The sequence below is a fragment of the Ictidomys tridecemlineatus genome, chromosome 6 (assembly GCF_052094955.1).
Source record: "Ictidomys tridecemlineatus isolate mIctTri1 chromosome 6, mIctTri1.hap1, whole genome shotgun sequence".
Lineage (NCBI taxonomy): Eukaryota > Metazoa > Chordata > Mammalia > Rodentia > Sciuridae > Ictidomys > Ictidomys tridecemlineatus.
Genome location: NC_135482.1, coordinates 23,729,816 through 23,749,287, shown reverse-complemented (window position 1 = coordinate 23,749,287; position 19,472 = coordinate 23,729,816). Strand labels below are relative to the sequence as shown.

Below are 19,472 nucleotides of genomic sequence, written 5' to 3'. Positions count from 1 at the left end.
ACCAAGTAACAACATTACAATGAACAAGGTACTAAAAAGGAGCTCTGTAGGATACAAAGGAGGGAACAATTAATTCTGACTGCAAAGGAAACCCTAGGAAGAGAAGGAGACATTTACATTGGACACTGAGGCGTAAGTAGTTTGCCAGGTATAAGAGGGGAGAGAACACTCGACGCGGAAGTCAGCGTGAGCAACTGCATTATAAAATAAGGAAGCTAGAAAAAAAGGGACCTGGAATGCTCTTTAGGTTGGGTGTATCAAGACCGGATCAAATTTAGAAATTAAATCTGGCAGTAGTCAGGAGAGATTTGCAACAAAGAAAACTCATAAGAAAATTATTAAAGTAATTTAGACCTCATTAGGACTGATACAAAATCAACACAGACTATTTGAGAAGAAGCTGACAAGATTTAATAACCAAATAGGTGTGGATGATTAGAAAGGAAGATTCAAAGATGAATTTAGAATGTCTACAGTTCATACTATGGGTTCAAAGAACAAAGAGAGGAACAGAAAGGCTGGCAAAGGAACAGGGGATGTCTCCATGGAAAATGTACAGACTATAATGTACTACTGTTAATTCACAAATACATGGATTCTGAAACAGGATGTCATCTACTTTTTTTTTTTCCCACATAGATATTCCTATCTACTGAGGAGAAGTTATTTTTCATGGAGTAAAGGACAATCTTTTCAAGATTTAGATTCTATATGTTTCAGAAATTTAATTACATTTCCCCATCCAAAATGTAGACTTGAATGGTCCTACTTGCGTTCGCTTGGCCTGGAGGATGCTTGAAAATAACTAGAGGATATGTATGAAGCATCATTTTGTATTTGTTCAAAAATCTACAATAAAATCTTATTAAAAGTGTTACCAGGCATGTTTCCATAGACCATGACTTTATAAATAGTTAGAAAATAATTCTTACTAGCACACTATTATGGGAAACAAGAAACTTCAAAATAACTTGCAAGTTAAAGTTCCCGTTTGTTTTAAGTATTTAATTTTGTAATTTTATACAATTGGTTTTCTTAGCAAAACATTTTCACACTGTAAAAACAAATCTCAGTCCAAGTTTTCTTGAAAATTACCACAAAGTATGAGTTAAGAAAGCTTAATACTAATTTTAAGACAAGCATCAACAATGCTAATGTACCAAAGATGATTCTTTCAGAAGCCTATTGGAAAGCATCTAGGGAAAAATGGAATTTTTGGTCAAATCTTTACTTATACATTACCTAGTTTCTGCAACTCTTGGAAACAGTGTTCACATACTCTTGCTGGCTGATTTTTCAGGTAACCTAAGCCATACTTATTTGATGAACAAGCTTGGCATACAATCTGAAAACACATTACAATTATTTTGTTTATAATAACTTTTGTTTCCAAACTATAAAGTAGGTCTTACAGCACTGTCCACTTTTCAAAACAGTTACATGCTCATGTTATCTTACTTAACCTCATGGAGTTCAGGCATACAGTGAACTAGCATGTGATATCACACTTGAAAGACAGGCCACAAATCATCACAGAGCAACTACTATGTAAAATAATGCAGTCAAAGAGCTAATATGCATCAAGTGCTTAGAACAGTGCCTAGCATGCAGTAAGTCCTGATAGCTGCACTGACCATTATCATCATCATCATCACCATCACAGCTGCAGCAATGACCACTTCTATGCTCCTCTGCCAAGTGTCTGGCTCCGTACCAAGTGCTCTCTAAATGGGACCTTGTTCCTTGTTTAATCATTTTCATTTTTAGTACTAGGGATTGAATTTAAGGGCACCCAACCACTGAGCCACATCCCCGTCCCTATTTTTTGTATTTTATTTAGAAACAGGGTCTCACTGAGTTGCTTAGTGCCTCGCATTTGCTGAGGCTGGCTCTGAATTCACAATCAAAGCCTGCCTCAGCCTCCCAAGCTGCTAGGATTACAGGCATATGCCACCGCACCTGGCTTGTTTAATCTTTAGAGTAATGTGGATATCATTGTTATTAAGCTCACATTACTGATGTCAAGAAGGCTTATGCTATAGTTGGGATCTAGAAAGTACCCTAAAGGCCTATGATTGAAAGCACTGGTCCCCAGATTGGGTGTATTGGGGGTAGTGGAACCTGTAAAAGGGGGGGGCTCGTGGGAGGTTTTAAGTTATGGAGGATATGTCCTCATAGGAAATTGTGGAACCCTGGTCTCTTCCTTTTTTTTTAAATGTTTTTCCTGGCCACGAACAGTAAACAGCTGAGGTGAATAGGTTTTCTCTGCTGTGTGCTCTGCTCCTACTCCCACCATGATGTGCACCACAGGCAAAACCATGAGCCAAATAAACCTCCAAAACCATGAGACCAAATAAACCTTTTCTCTTTCTAAATTGATTTTTTTCAGGTATTTGTTATTGCAATGGAAAGCTGACTAAAAAAACCAACAAGTGTCATTAGGGGTAATTTGACCACTGGAAGTTCCCCTTGCTAAATAGTATGTAGACAGAGGTGGTTTAAATAACTAGCTATAGATGTGAGGATCGTTTAATCACGGATTTGTTAGTTTTGGTTTCTGAATGTAAGTTCTCTATTACTGACATCAGAAAGTACATTTGGGGTGAGAGGAGGGAAGTTCCCTAACAAGATTTCCCTTCCCCTGTTCCTAAATATTTAGAGAAGACAATATCCATGTTTTCTACCACAACTATCTTGGTTATTTTTTCTTTTGCTGTGATGACTGCAGGGGTTTCTAAGGCAGAATATGCTTCCCCACTGTGCACAGCCTAGTGAGAGGAGAAATCACAATGCAGATGGGTTGTCCTCTCTGACCTTTCCACAGGCCCGGCAGTGGTGTCGTCTCCAGGTCAGAGTAAATTCGCTTGTGCAGATCATACACATTGTGGCTCTGGTATCAGGAATCCAGATGGGAGCCTTTGATCCAAGGGGACTAACTTCATCTTTATTTTCTGAGTCAGCCTGCGGGAAAAGAATGACTTCTGATTACCTCCATGCACACAGCCTGCGTCAGAACGGAGGCTTTTTTAGCTAGTGATGGTGCCCTCTCCAGGTGCTGATGGTATCATTAAATATGTAGGAGTGCTTGCCTCACATGTGCGAGGATCTGGGTTCAATTCTCAGCCCCACGTATAAATAAATGTCCATCAACACTAAAAAATATTTTTAAAAAAAGATGTAGGAGGAAACATGGGCTATTCTATTTTTTGTGTTCTCAGGATATTGAGGTTAGCTATATTCTAAAAATCCTCTTAGTGCAAAATTAACTTTAAAAGTAGGATAACAGCTGATTAGCTTCTTCCTTAAACTATTTTGTACTTTCTAAATTTCCTACAATGGGGACTAGGGGTATAACTCAGTGCAAAGCATGTGTTCAGTATGCATGAGGCCATGGATTCCTCCCTAGCAACACACACACACACACACACACAGTAAATAAATTTCCTACAATTAAGTTTTTTTTTTTTTAAAGAGAGTGAGAGAGGAGAGAGAGAGAGAGAGAGAGAGAGAGAGAGAGAGAGAGAGAGAGAGAGAGAGAATTTTTTTTTTAATATTTATTTTTTAGTTCTCGGCGGACACAACATCTTTGTTGGTATGTGGTGCTGAGGATCGAACCCGGGCCGCACGCATGCCAGGCGAGCGCGCTACCGCTTGAGCCACATCCTCAGCCCCTACAATTAAGTTTTATAACTAGAAAAAAACAAGAGTATGCTACATGTTACCACAGACTCGCAGTTAGAAATTCACAGATGGATAAACATGTACTGCTAAAATTAGACACCCACCTCTGATCCTTCTCTGCAACATGTTGCTTCATTAAACCCCTGTGACATGTTTCTTTAAGGTAAAAAACTGTTTGAAGTACATTGGAAAAAGAAACAAGGAAAGATAATACCTCCTCGAGACTCCTACTAGGACAGAAGGTGGTTCTTTTCTTGGCATACTCTTCTATTGACCTGGAAATTGCTTCTAGCCATTCATCCCTTTCAGTGGCAGAACTGTTGGGGGCAAGAGAAGGTTCCATCAACCAGATGTCAGCTTTGACTTTTTGCCTTTTTCTTGCTTCTGTTAGTTCTCCCATGGCAACCAACTCCACCACCCTCCAACACTACTCATCAAAAGCAGCAACTTAGAGGTTTATGTGAACAAATAATCAGAGCAGGCAATAGGAAACCCAAAGCATTTTAGCAAATGCAATGCTTTTGTCCTTTCTAAAAGTACTGCATTATATTAAGTAGCTTCTGAAGTCTCCTAAATTTACAAGTATCTTTGTTTGGTTTATGGGCTAACTGTCCCAATTCATAATTATAATTATTTACATAACCAAAGAGTTTCCTAAGACATAATCCTAGAATTTAGAAATATACCAAGAAATTATGTTTCAAACACCTACATACAGCGCAGAATATTAAATACCTTTAGATTATTAACATATTACCAAAAATTTCTAGAAAGGATAGCGAGGTGAAGGGAATATATTTTTAATATCATAAAACAGATGGTAAAAAAAAGAAAAAATAAAAAAACCCCAGATATTGAAGGAGTGGTTAATAAGGGAAAAAGCCCACAGCTGTTTTGAGGGCTCCTCTCCCTACTTGGCCACCAGGTTTTCTGTTCCTTCCTCCGAATCATCAGGTGAATCTTTAACTCAACTCTAATGGGAATGGGCCAAAGAAGGGAAAGCCTGTCCAGAAAAGGGCATTCTTGTCCTGCAGTTTCGCTACCATGCCTCTCCCCCCAAAACTCTGTCATAACTCCCAATCATCACTGGTATCAGGACACTTAAGAAGCTATTTAAAAATTTTTGTTTGGCATATTCAAAACTGAGAGGCATATATTAAGTAACATAAATATATTAATTTATACATATACATGGGGGGAAGAGAGAAGGAATGGGAGAGATAGACTTTAACAATCAACTTAAAAATCCATCATAATTAAATAAAATCCATTCATTATAGATTTGTGACTGTGTAAGAAAATGTCCACTTTCTAAAATACTTTAGAAAATCATAAATTAGAAAACTGAATAGCACCGGGCATGGTGGTGCACTCCTGTAATCTCTGCAACTCGGGAGACTGAGGCAAGAGGATGGCAAGTTAGAGGACAGCCTGGGCAACTTGGCAAGACTCTATCTCAAAAATAAAAATAAAAAGGAATAGGAACATAGTTCAGTGGTAAAGTACTCCTGGGTTCAATTCCCAATACCAGGGAAAAAAAAAAAGAAAGAAAATTATGCAGCAGTCTTGATGATTTTTTCATCAAGTGATTAAATGCAGTACAGTGTATTAGTCACTATAATTTTAAGTATAAAAACTCCATCATAAGTAATGGCACATATAGGGCTGGGGTTATGGCTCATCGGTAGAGCGCTCACCTAGCACATGCGAGGCCCTGGGTTTGATCCTCGGCACCACATAAAAATAAAATAAAGATAAGTAATGGCACGAATAAACATACAATGCTGCATTGAATTTTTTTCACAGGGTTGGGAATTGAATCTAGGTCCTTGCCTATATTAAGCAAGTGCTCTACCACTGAGCTATTTTCCCAGCCCCCTTGAAACTATATTTTGAAAGTCCCAGAGCAGATCAAGAAGATACTAGAAACCACTCATCTTTTATACAATAATCACTCTCAGAAATGTACCTCCCTATTAAATAGCTTTGAGTGCCATTTAGAATATTCAGTAGTAAGTATATAAAAAGGTAGGAATACGGTTTACAAAAAAAAAAAGTTTAAAACTAACATATTTTTCAAATATCCATTACACACAAAGAACAAAACAACAAAAAAAGAAACACTTCTCTCTAAACTAAACCTACCTCAGTTATCTCTACTATTTTAGCATTACTGCCCCAAACAGCTACTATCTACTAATGAGTATATGTCAGCCTGTAAGAGTACTTCCAAATGTCATCATGCCTCACCCTCAGAGTGACCCTATGGAATAGATACTGAATCTCACACACACCCATCTCCCCTCTATGACACCATCACTCATCATCTCCATTTCCTGATAAGGAAACTGAAGATTAGCCATGTTAGATATCTGGCTTTATAGACAACAGGCTACTACCTCATAAGCTGGTTATTAGACCCAAGTGTAATTTAAGACTGAACCCTTCACAATCGGGTCATTGCCAGCTTGTTCAAGTTCTTTGATGGACTACACCATGGCGACACATGCTCAGGCTTCTAGGCAAACATTCATATGATATTACTATCTCTCCCTCCCTCCCCCTGACTCTTTACTGGAAGAAGTAACAGAAAACAGAGGCAGATGGCTAATTTGAGAATGGCTGTCAGATTTTTCTGGAGCCCTGGGAGCATGTGGAAAGTGACTCAACTGTGCAAATCATGTCGCATATGCTGTTCTCTCATTTAAATCATTCCTGGCTCTCTCCTGTGTGGGGTCTGCCAAGACGATGTTTACCAGCTCTTGATAACACTTCCCTCACAGACCACACACACTTGCCCACAGCATCCAGAGGAGACATTCAGGCTCTCTTTTTGTAACATGATTAGTCAAAGAATAGGCATCTTTCTTGGACTGGGAAACGGGGCATTCTTTTGTAGAATTTGTATAGAACTAGAATTCAAAGTTCTGTCAAGCGAGTACCATTTTTCTGTTAATTGAGATGAATTATCAAGGGGAAAAAACTCTTCAATCAAAGGGACTGCTGGTGCATTAGACAAAGCTACACCACTTTTTGTACTAACTGTGGGATGCTACTGTGAGGTTCAAAGACTAGACATCACTTTGAAGCATCTGAGTAACATTTACAGGGAGAATATTAAGGGCCAGAAACTAAACCAGAAACTGGGCACACATAACACACCTCACTTTTAAAGGCTCACATCCAACTGAGACGAGAAAAGCAAACAACATAAGATAGAACAAATGTAAGGCAGATAAATAACAGAAGGGATAAATTACTTATTTAGGTGTCAGGGAAGGTTGCAGAGGTGATGACCAAGTTAGAACTTGAAGAATTACAAGAGTTAGACAGGGAACTGCAGTCTTTCTGTGCAGCCTCATTAAAGTCTTCTAGCTTTATTTACCATCCCAACTGATGACACCCAAATGTATACCTGTAGCCCAGGCTTCCTCCTGACGTCCAGATCCTTACATAAACTACTCTGACAGCTCCATGCAGACCTTACTCACATTTAATGTGCATTTCTAAAACTAAATGCCTGACTTCCCCATGAAGCTGCTCCTTTCTCAGCGTTCCTCTACATAGTGAGTGGTCCCACCACATACAGACTGGAGACTCCTGAGGAATAACCCCTTTCTCTCATATCCATATCCAATTAAATGTTTCCTTTAGTCCACCCTCCCAACTGTGTTCTCAGTAGCACATCATTCCCTGGTATAAACTATTCAGTGGCTTCCTGTGGCTCTTAAACTAGAGACCCAAATCCATAAGGTGATTCTGCAAAATCTATCCCACTTGTCCTTCCAGGCTGGTCACTCTCCTTGTCATGTTCTAGCTCATGCTACACTGGACTTTCAGTTCTTTGAATACTCCATGCTCCCTTTTGTCTCGGGATCTTCATACTCATTGTTTCTAAAGACCTGGAGGCTCTTCCAGCACCTACTCATCCTTCTTAAGTCAATATGCACAGCAGGCCTGTGGGGTTTGTCCTCCTATCCTCTCTCTAAAAATCTAGCTCAAGCTCCTTTGTTTTATAGTTTCATAGTACCTAGGACTTCTCCTGTTAATCACAATAATACCTACTAGTGGTGATAGTTGCTAAGTCTTTCATTTGTCTTCCCTAATGAAATGTAAGCTCCCTGAAGGAAGGGACTTTTTAATTACCCACTATATCCTGATGCCTACTGCAATGCCTGCCAGGCTTGAGGATCCAAATTAATTACTGAATGAAGGAGTGAATTCCAGGTGGGGTAGCTACCTGGGCAAGGCAGAAAGATAGTAGCATGCATGGAGACTGCATGGAAACTTTGAAACCAGGCATTGACTTCTCTCTAGAAAGTACTATACGGCACCTTCTTCTTCTATAAGGCTGTTTCAACTACATTAAAAATCTAGCAGTGCCCAGATGTGGTGGTGCATACCTGTAATACCAGTGGCTCAGGAGACTGAGGCAGGAGGATCACAAGTTCAAAGTCAGCCTCAGCAACTTGGCGATGCCCTAAGCAACTCAGCAAGATACTGTCTCAAAAAATAAAAAGTGGGGCTGGGAATGTGGCTCAGTGGTTACGTGCCTCTGAATTCAATCCCCAGTAGCAAAACAATATTTAGGTTTGTTTGTTTGTTTGTTTTTTTGCCTACAATCCCAATGACTTGGTTGAGGCAGGAGGATCTCAAGTTCAAGGCCAGCCCCTGTGAGTTAGCAAGGCCCTAAGCAACTTAGTGTCACTCTGTGTCAAAATAAAATGAAAACAGCTGGAGATGGGACTCAATGGTAAAGTAGGATGGAATCCCTACTACCCCCAAAACAAAACACAAACAAACAAAACTTCCCTGTCATGTAGTGTAGCCACTTTCATCTTTACCTCAGCTAGATCTCAGCCAGACCTTCTAGATAACTTGCAGCAGATTCCCCAGCAGCACTTGCTGCTTCACCTTGTACACTTTACGTTATAAAGATGCATCTTTCCTTAAATTCATGAACCAACCTCTGTTACTCACAAACTTTTCTTCTGTAGCTTCCTTACCTCTCTCAGCCTTCAAAGAATTAAAGAGAGTTAGGGCCTTTCTCTGGAGTAGGCTTTAGCTGAAAGCCTACTTTGGCTTAAAGCCTGTGGCAGGTTTGATCTTCTATCCAAACTACTCAAACTTTCTCCCTGTTGATAGGATTTCATTCATGCATCCACTGGAGCAGCACTTTGAGTTTCCTTTAAGAACTCTTCCTTTTCATTAACACCCTAGTTAACTCACTTTTAGCCTGTCCTGGTTTTCAAGATACCTTCCTCAATAAACTTAGTCATTTTTAGCTTTTGATTTAAAATGAGATATGTGTAGCTCTTCCTTTCACCGGAACACTTAGAAGATATTGTAGGGTTACTAATTAGTTTAATTTCAATATTGTTGTGTCTCAGTGAATATGGAGGCTCCATGAGAGTGACAGGGGTAGGGGAATGACAGGTCGATGGAGTAGTCAGAACACATACAACATTTATTCATTAAGTTTTCCATCTCATGTGGGTATGTTCACGGTGCCCCCAAACAACAAACAGATCAAAGATTACTGATCACAGATTACTGCAATATATAAAATAATAATGGAAAAAGTTTAAAATATTGAGAGGGCTGGTGGTGTAGCTCAGTAGGAGGGCACCTGTCTAGCATGCACAAGACTCTGGGTTCAATCTCTAGCATTGCAAAAATAAGTCAAATCAAATCAAATCAAATCAAATCAGATATTGTGTGAACTGCCAAAATGTGAGTCAGACACAAAGTATGCACTTGCTGTCAGAAAAATAGCACTAACAGATTTGCAGGTTGCCACAAAATTTCAATTAGTAAAAAATGCAGTATCTGTGAAGCACAGTAAAGAAAGGTATGTCTATATGAGTCACACAGCTTCAGTTTTCCTTACTGCTTGATTAACATTATGGTAGTATGTTTTGGTTAACACAAGTCACGGCAGATTTCAGTTTAAGGTAATTGGTATCATAAAAAACAATGCATTTAAAAGCAAAAGACTTCAAGTTGTATCCTAGCTTCACCAGCTCTGTATCCATGAAAGGGAAACTCAACTTTTCTATAATTTGGCTTCCTCATTTTCAAGGTGAGATGACATCTACCTCATACATTTGCTATGCCTTTAAATGAAATGTGAAAACTTTCTAGTAAACTATAAAGCACTAGTTGTTTTTAAAAATCTTATGTTTCACTGTAAAAATATTTGAAATTGTCATGTTTAGATCTGGAATGTCCTTCAAAGACCCATGTATTAACAATTTGGTCCTTAGTGCTACTGGGAGGTTGGAAAACCTTTTAAGAGGTGGAACGTAGTAGAATAAAGCTAGGATTGGGATGTGCTCTTAAAGAGGATACTAGTACTCTGGCCCCTTCCTTTTTCTCTCACTTCCTGGCTGTGATGAGGTGGGCAGCCTCCTCTACCACATGCTCCCATCATAATGTGCTGCCTTGCTATGGGCACTACAGCAATGGGTCCACAGACCAAAGAATGAAACCTCTGCAACTGTGAGCCAAAATAAATGTTTTGTCTTCTAAGTTTATTTCTGACTGGTATTTGTTACAGTGATGGAAAGCTGACTAATACAGAAATAGTCACTCAAAAAAAAAAAAAAACTCAGTGAGGCTGGTAGTGGTAGCTCAGTGGTAGAGTGTTTGCTTAACATGTGTGAGGCCCTGGACTGGAACCCTGGCATTATCAACAAAAACAAAAAGATCATTTTACAGCAGTGTTGTCCTATTTTGAAGGATATTTTTATCTTTGTGCTTCTATTATACTATTATATCAGTTGTCAGTCATTTATGTGCATGTAAGTCAACTTTGGAAAAAATCAGTTTTAGGAAAGAAAAGGAAGGAATAAAAAGTCTAGTAAACAACCTAAATGTAAAAAAAATTAAAAAATGCAGGAGATATGACACTATCTTACTGGCAAAAATTCATCTAAATGTGTACATTTAAAAAAAAAATTTACCTGGCTGAGAGAATGAAGGAACGTTCAACACTTTCAATCTTTAATTCATTCTGATATGCTTCCTGGGTGGGTTTTCTGACCTGGAAGAAAGCATAAAAACCTGAGCAAACTCATCCTATTATAAATTCCAACTCTGAATTGCAGCTGAAGTTGCCTAGTTGCTAACATCCAGGATCAACCTTCCTACTCAGCTTGATCTCCATCTCCATCATCTAATCTCCATCACCTACTCTATGCTTCAGATGAATACCCACATCCAGGCCAAATTTCCCAAACCCAGGCCTTTGGTCACAATATTCCCTCCAGCCAGAATTCCTTTCCCCATATTCCAGTGTGGCCACCTATGAACCATCCTTTAAGGCTCATTGGCTCTTCTGTCTTAGACTTCCTTGATTCTCCTCTTTCCTAAATGTCTATCAAAATACGCATGCCAGTTCCTTCACTATGCCCATCAAAAGATGTGTGTTTATTTTATAAATTCCTAAATACTTTTCACTATGTCTTTACAGTGATATTTATTACTGTCTACTGTATAGTGTATTATCTTTCTAACTGTGTACTCAATCTTGCTGGGGAGGGAGGCTGAGGTAGACAAAAAGAATCATTCTTCAACTCATCCTCCTATTTTCATCAAACCTACTACCATGTTTTGTTTATAGTCATTCTCAATAAATATGGTAGAAATAAATTAATGCATGAGTGAACAAATGACATGAATGAATAAGCAGATGCATGAACAGTAGCATAAGGACAGAGAAGAGTTAATGACATGAGAAAGAGGATTTCTTAGGGATTCTTCTCTGCATATATAAACATGTCTGAGTAAAAAAAAAAATGTTCTAGGGCTGGGGATGAAACTCAGTGTTAAAGTACTAGTCTAGCATGCAGGAGGCCCTGAATTTGATCTCCAGCACCACAAACAAACAAAGCAAAGCAAAACAAACGAACATACACAAAAAACCTCTAACAGATGCACTGACCTTCATTCCAGCCAATGAGAGCATGTTGTTCAGTTTATACATCCCAGATTGTACCGGTGTTGTATACAACAGGGCATCATTAAACTGAAAGTAGAAATATTTCATAGGACAAATTACAGAAAATAATACTAGCTACAATGATACTGATATGATAAAAAAAATAAAGGGAAAATATTACCTCATGTTAATAGCTCTCTGAACAAAATACTTAGGTTCTGCTGATATATACTAAAACCATCTAAAATGTTTTAGGAGAATATTATTCAAAAGGCAATTTCTAGAAAATGTGTTTCCTTTCTGAGTTCTATAACAGATTTAATGTTTTCTGAATTCTAAATCCTACCAAGGTTTCAGTTTCCCTTAAAAAAATAACTGATTTTTTAAAAACAGTTCTACCAATCTAGAAATTAAACTAAATTCCAAAAGAAAATAATTTTCTGATATGCATCATAACAGACCTTATTTTCTATACTTGAAATGAAACTAAATAATATGGCCAAAGACTCCATTAAAACTGGTATTTGAATGTGTTATGTTTGTGTGTTGTATATAAATGTCTTGTTACATTAAGCAATGATCTGGACACATCAGAGTTACATGTGGCCTCTTACCAGGAAAAACATTCGGGGCTGCATGACCTTCCGGGATAGCTTCTTCAGAATTCCTTCTTTGAGAAAAACCTGATTCATTCAAGCAAAAACTCAGTTATTCCAACCATTGTATTACAATTGCAATATACATACAATTTCTTTTTCATTTTTCTTCCCTAAGAATTTTTTTTTTTTTTTTTGGTGGGAGCCTGGAACAACTAGGACAAATTTCCCTGTGACTTTTTATAGTCATGCCTTTTTTCTATTGTGGTGCTGGTGATCAAGCCCAGGTCCTCCTGCAAGTGCTCTATCACTGAGCTACAATCCTGCCCACCCCCAATACTTTTCTTTTTAAACCCTGTAAGTCACTTAGAAACTGGACAAAAGGAAAGATTTAAAAAAAAAAAGCCAGAAAATAAAAGGAAAACAAAACAAGAATAGGATTAGATAAGCATATAAAGTTTCATAAATCATATATCAGCCCCAGGGGAACTATGTGGACTGATATGTAATTGAGTACGTACTTAGTCCTGAGGCATATACAGCAACTGGATAACTGCATTTTGTAATTTTCCTGAATTCATTCCCCAGGCCACTTCTGTGCTCTATGAGGAGCATCAAAATATCAATTTTCTCCCTCCCTTCATAATCCTCTTTGCATCAAAGATTTTAAGTATAATTGACTTCAAAGCTGTGTGAGGTCAGTTGGTATTACAAAATAAAAATGATCCCATTAAATCATTTTATCGGGACTCTGTGGGGTCCCTTGCCTTTCTCCTAATTGAATTGGACTTCTTGTCATGGTGACTTACGTTATAAATGTTTTGAATGGATGGAGCAATCCATATTAGGTCAGCGAAGACTAACAATAATGAGTAACCTATTTTCATAACTAAAATAAAAATTAGCTACAGATGGTGCCTGAGTACGTGTTAAATTTGCAAAAGGTAGTCTATAACACTTACCCGTCCAGGCTGCACTATTTCATGGTGTCCATTTAAGCTGTACTGAATTTGCATAAGTTTCTGAAAGTTGTCCTAGAGAAAGACAATGTAGAGCACGTGAAGGCCCAGGCTCCCAGGTTGAACAGTGTGCTAGTCAATGATAAGATACTTACTCCTTGCTTCATGGTGTCGTTGGCATGGTTTGCTACCTCTATTACAACTGCAAGGGCATCTAAAATAGAAGGGGGCTTCTGGTTATTACCATTGACACACACAGTTTGCAACATTAAGCATTTCCAGATGACAGGGCAGTTATTTCATAGCAACCAAACTCTGGTGGAGCTGGGTTAACTGTGAGTAGGCGGAAACATAGACAATAAGGTTCAATCGGGGTGTATCCAAGGAAAACAAGCAAAACATAATACCTGTGAACAAAAATGAGCCACAGAAAGACTCTAAAGAGACAGGGTAGACCATGTTTATCAATAACATAATTTCAGGGTTTCTTTGTGCTGGGATTTGTTGCCCTCTGGAAGTTTACAAGGGTTAGAATAGGATTTTACCAGGAAGCAAAGGACCACATCAATATAGACTGTCACAGGGAAGAGGGATCATGAGAGACAAGGAAACAAGAACTGTGAGAAAAATTATTTAAAAGGCTCAAGGGTTGGGGTATCTAGTCTGCTTCCAAGAGGTGTGGGTTAGAAAGGAGAGAAATCTAAGATCTAATGTGCTTCCATGTGGCATTTCTGGAAGCACATTAGATCTTAGGAACGTACAAGCATCGTTTTTTGAGCTGGCTTATTCAGCTTCATAGATCAATCTATGTTTTACACTTTACATTCGCCTCTTGCCTTCTGCAGTCTTTTGCAAAGTATTTGGAACTGGATATAAAGGATAAAGTCTGCCTTTTGTCTGCTTTTGGGAAGTACTTGTTTTCTATCCAAGGCAGCAGCACTCCCTAGGGACATGTGGACATGTGTAAAGACAACTTGTGGTCATCACAATGACCAGGAAGGTCACTGGCCTTTAGTAGGTAGAAGATAGGGATTCTAAACATCCTGCAGTACTCAGAAATCCACAGAAATTATCCTGTATAATATGACAGTGACATCATCAACTGAGAAAAAATGAACACATGATGAATAGTCATGCCCTTCTGAGGCTTTGTGGAAGTGATGATGTTTATCAATGATAAAAAAAAATAAGACTAATTTTTTAAAAGGGGTTGAGATTTTTTGGTTTAATGACCATAACTCATCAAGAGACTCTCTAAAAATAACCCTGAAACTTTCCATAGTCTTTAAACATATTACTACGGTTTGTGTGTGTGTGTGTGTGTGTGCGTGCGTGTGTGTGCGTGCATGTGTGTGTGTGTGTGTGTGTGAGAGAGAGAGAGAGAGAGAGAGAGAGAGAGAGAGATGTTGGGGATCAAACCATGGCCTTGCTCAAGCTAGGACAGAGTTCTAGCCACACTCCCAGCCCTTTCACTGTTATTAAAGATAAGCAGAGGGGCTGGGGTTGTGGCTCAGTGGTAGCCCGCTTGCCTAGCATGTGTGAGGCACTGGGTTCGATCCTCAGCATCACATAAAAAATAAACAAATAAAATAAAAGGTATTGTGTCCATTAAAAAAAAGATAAGCAGCATTTCCTTATATAGCAATCCCAACCATATATCAGAATTTATGCACCTGGCACGATCATCAGAGCACATATTCCATGTTACCTGTGTTCCCTGCTTTCTGGCCTGATGGGGCTCCCAGTGGGTAGAGCAGAGAAGCCTTGGGATGTAAGAAGTGCATGAATGATAAAATGGCTGTGACCTGGTCACCTGGCCTCCAAGCTCTGTCTTCTTCAGTCCATTCTGCACTTCTGCTTTCCCCACATCATCTCTACAAGAGGGCCTGGTGACTCTTCATCTGGCTTACCTCGCAAAGGTGTATTTTATCTCATCTCCCTCACCCTCAGGCAACCTAATCCACAGCGGCCCACCACACTCTTCTGGTGGCCTGTAGGTATATAGTGCACCTTACTGTTCTCTGCTTAGTTCTAATTTATGCCTTTGTGAAAGTGTGTAATTTCCATTAAACAAGCTTCTTAATCTCTGGCCCTATATTTGTTTCATCCACAAAATGGAGCTAACAACTCACTTTATTTGAAGGCAGAAGCTCTGAGACATGGAACAGATGTCTCTTGAGGTCCCATTTGCCAAGATCTCTTTACTATTTTTGTTCTTTCTTTTTCTCCTGGTGCTAAGGATTGAACCCAGAGCCTACAGCCTGCCAAATATGTGCTACCACTGAGCTAACCCCCAACCTCTGCCAACAATCGTTATCTTCACAGTACAAACTTTGTTCAGCAATGCTCACTCTTCTTCTTGCCCACCCTTTAGCTCCTCTCCAGATGTCTTCTTTCTAAGCAAATCTTCCTGCCTCTCAAACTATCACCTTTCTCCTACTCTCAAATCATTCTGTACTTCACAGGCATCCTCACCCTCAACCATCTGCTGGGCTGGGACACAGCTCAGTGGTAGTGTTGCCCAGTATGCAGGAAGCCTAGGTTCATTCCTCAGCACTGGGAGGAAAAAAATAAAAGAAGGAAGAGGAGGAACAAAAGGAGGAGTGGAAAAAAGCCATTTGCTTTCATTTCTTTTCTTTGAGTACTAGGGATTGAACCTAGCAGCACTCTACCACGGAGTTACATTCCCACACCTTTAAAAACTTTGAGACAGGGTCTCATTAACTAGCCCACATAGGCCTCCAACTTGCCATCCTTCTGTCTCAGTTTACCAAGTAGCTGGGATTACAGGCATGCACCATTGGGCCCAGCCCATCTGCTTTATTCTTTATTTCATGGGGATTATAGGTTTCTTCATCAATTAGAGTATATGTTCACAGAATAGAAGAAGCAGGTCATACTGCTTTTACTTTAAAAAGAAATGGAACTTTACAAAATATATCATCATTAAAGAATCCCAAAATAACATGGTATTTTAGACTATTCTTGATTCATATAGCTTAGGCCCTTCATGGACTCATAACCTTCAAGCTTAAAAGAACCCTGCAGATCTTCTCATTTAATTGCTATGTTTGAAAGATGAAGAAGTGGACATCTACAGAACTTGAATAGGGGCACAGAGTGACTGAGCACATTCAGGAGTGTCCTGACCCCAGGCCATGCCAGGGCCACTCTCTCAGGAACCTGGCTCTTGTGTAGGGCTGCCCATAATCTCTAGAGACCCATACAGTCTCTCTGTTACTAGTCACATTTTACTACTTTACTTGGTTCTATTTTAATCTGTCCAAAAGAGTTTTTTAAAAGCTTCAAGCCTTCTTATGAACTGAACAATTTTGTACAAGGGTTTTGCTATCAGTATATTTTTACTTTACTGGTCTAAATAAAACATGATACAGAAATGTTTGCAACATGGGATGGCAAAAGTTATTTACCTTGAGTGTCTCTGTAATCTCCAGAATCTTCTAAGAGATTCTTCAAATAATCTAGAAAAAAAAAATTATATATTTACAATATATTTAGCACAATGAAGTACTGAGCCTTCAAACACTTATCTTCTTATTCAGTATTCCACCTGGTTTTGTTATTCTCCAACTTGTGCTGACTTTCTAAAAACATGGAAAAATAAAGCCTTGAAAATAAAATTGAAATCAGGACTTAGAATCAGAGCTGCACAAACCCTTAGAAGTCACTTCTTTTGTTGTGAAGGAATCAGATGATTGAGTGAAAGAACTCACTCAAATCACATGATCTCTTTGTTCCAGAGCCAGGACCAGAATCCAGGTCTCCTGGTCCCTGTTCAGTTGTTCTTTTGCCTCAACATACATCAAACATCTTAACGGCCAAATCTAGTAATATAATATATATACATATACATATATATGTATGTGTGTGTGTGTGTGTAATATTTATGGTAATGGAGACTGAACCTATGAACCCTCTGCCACTGAGCTACATCCACAGCTCTATTTTTTATTTTAATAGGAACTTGCTAAGTTGCCCAAAATAGCCTTGAACTTACGCTTCTCCTGCCTCCAGTTTCTGCTGGAATTATAGGCATATAATTTGGCACTGCACCCAGTCAGATCTAGGATAAAATTCTAAGACAATTAATTTAAGCATCCTTCAATGCCCAGGGCACCAAAGGAATCAATACATGTGTCTGAATCAGTGGTTTTCAAGTGGGGACACATTTACTCACCAGGGGACATCTGCTAATGTCTGGAGACATTTTTAGTTGTCACAATTAGGGCTAAGGGGGTGCTACCGGCAGCTGGTGGCTAGAGGCTATGGATGCTGCTAAACACCCTGTAATACAGCCTGACAACAAAGAATTATGTGGCCTAAATGTCAATATGCCTGAGGCTGAGAAATCCTGGTCTATATGATGATGGCTGTACTTCTGAAAAGACAGACGAAACCGAAGCAAACAGTTGTATGTTACAAATCTTCAACACCAACAAATGTCACAGGAGTTCAAGGGAACACCTCCTTCTCTGCTGAGAAACACAGGATGGCTTCCCTGTATCTATCAAATCAGTGCAAATTCCTTTCCATGAAATTTACCATACCCCACTGCCTGGTCCCTTTCCATTCATCTGACCCTTTGTCCTTAACCACATAATGGGTTGTGCATAATTCCTTCAACACTCCCCAAGTTTCCTTGCTCCATGCTCTTTGTCTCTAGGACTCCTTTCTTCTAAATCCTTTTCTCTGTCACTGTATATAATTCAAGTCATATTCTGTGTGTGTATGTGTGTGTGTGTGTGTGGGGGGTGTATGTGTGTGTGTTTGTGTGTTTGTGTGTTTGTGTGTGTGTGGGCTGGGGATTGAGTCCAGGGCTTCTGCATGCTAGCATGTGGTCTCCCACTGAGCTATACTCCTAGCTTTCAACTCAAATTTTTCAAGGATTATCTCAAATTTTTGTTCTCCTACAAAACTTTCCATTTGAAAGAACCATTTTCTCCCTGTGAATAGGATCTGACATGGCAGTTACTTGTTTTATGCCTTCTATCATTTTCTTTTTCACTGGATTCAGAGCTCCTTGAGGACAGGATCCACATCACCTTTATCTCTACGAGTTTTGCACACAGGGGATAACAAATGCTTAATGAGTTAAATTTTTTTTTTTTTAAACTGGGAACTGAACCCAGGGCCTTGCACATGCTAAACACGTGTTCTACCTCTGAGCTACACTCCAGTCCCCCAACATTTTATTTAAAGGCAGGATTGTGTCTTAGTTTAGGTAAAAGGCAATAAAGGCAGAAAACAATCTGAATGCCAGTAGGAGTCCACAAAATAAAAGGAGGAAAGGCATGTTCAAAGACTGAATGCATTGCTATCAGACCCAATCTCTATTTAGCAACACTATGGAACAGATACAGTTTCATCCTGTTGATTCTGAAGTCATGCTCAAAGGCACAAAGGAAAACTTGGATGTCAGTGCCAGCTTTTTGAACGTAATAATGACCCACACACGCCCAACTGCTGAAACTTCCTAAGTCATTGAGACACTGATCCAAGAGCCTGTGTAAGTCTAGACATGCATATTATCAACACCCAGCACTGGCAGTGAGCTGTGGTGAGACATTGTGTATAACCACACTGAGGTTCCCTGCACCGGGGTCTAGGCTCCATCCTGGGCGGAATCACTTCACTATTTACATCTTAAAGTAACCTCAACTCACAGGTTGAAGAGCATGCCTCTGATGGAAGAGCTACTGAAAACCACAGAAATTAACAAAATACATTAATATACATTGCATTTAGTTCTACTTAGAAATGAAAAAAATAACCTTATTCTCATTCTGATTCCTTCTGTACATAAGCCATGTTTGGCAAATCCAACTGTTTAATAATCCTGTGGCTGGGAGTGATGTGGTTCAGACAAACTTACCTTTCTTGTTAGAGGTTCTCAATGCCTGAGATAATGAATCAAAAGTAATTTTCTTTAAGCTTTTAGTCAGTTGAAGTGTATGGAAAGGAAAGCAGGTTTGCTTAAATACCAGATACATGACAAATTTCAATTTTGTCTTCAAGACTGAAGTATATTTGAGCAAACAGAGATTTCTCTACACCAACGGCTCCCTAGAAGATGTCCATATTAGGAAATCCTGACCTCAGAATCACTGTGTTGAGTGAGCCTGATAAGCTCACTTTTGAGTTGCTTTTTGTTTTGCTTATAATTCAGTTCGACCACAGCCTGTCAATCTGAACTTTTAAGAACCAAGTCTATGTACACAAATTGGCTAAGCAGAAAACTTGCCACAAAGGTGTTGCAACATCATGCTATCGTGG

General features: G+C 39.1%; 1 protein-coding gene across 8 annotated transcripts in view; it reads right to left on the bottom strand.

Annotated features, from left to right (window-relative positions):
• Fgd6 (FYVE, RhoGEF and PH domain containing 6) overlaps positions 1-19,472 on the bottom strand; it is a 113,703-nt gene that overhangs the window by 12,246 nt on the left and 81,985 nt on the right. For all 8 annotated transcript variants that reach the window (XR_013440382.1, XR_013440383.1, XM_078052979.1 and 5 more), the window contains exons 9-17: positions 16,610-16,660; positions 13,334-13,392; positions 13,182-13,253; positions 12,238-12,306; positions 11,627-11,710; positions 10,647-10,726; positions 3,896-3,998; positions 2,815-2,961; positions 1,243-1,345 (exon numbers count right to left, since the gene is read on the bottom strand). Coding sequence is in view for 6 of the 8 variants with exons in the window: in XM_078052979.1 (XP_077909105.1) it covers positions 1,243-1,345; positions 2,815-2,961; positions 3,896-3,998; positions 10,647-10,726; positions 11,627-11,710; positions 12,238-12,306; positions 13,182-13,253; positions 13,334-13,392; positions 16,610-16,660 (768 nt within the window). In the remaining 2 variants the exon portion in view is untranslated. The remainder of the gene's footprint in view (positions 1-1,242; positions 1,346-2,814; positions 2,962-3,895; positions 3,999-10,646; positions 10,727-11,626; positions 11,711-12,237; positions 12,307-13,181; positions 13,254-13,333; positions 13,393-16,609; positions 16,661-19,472) is intronic.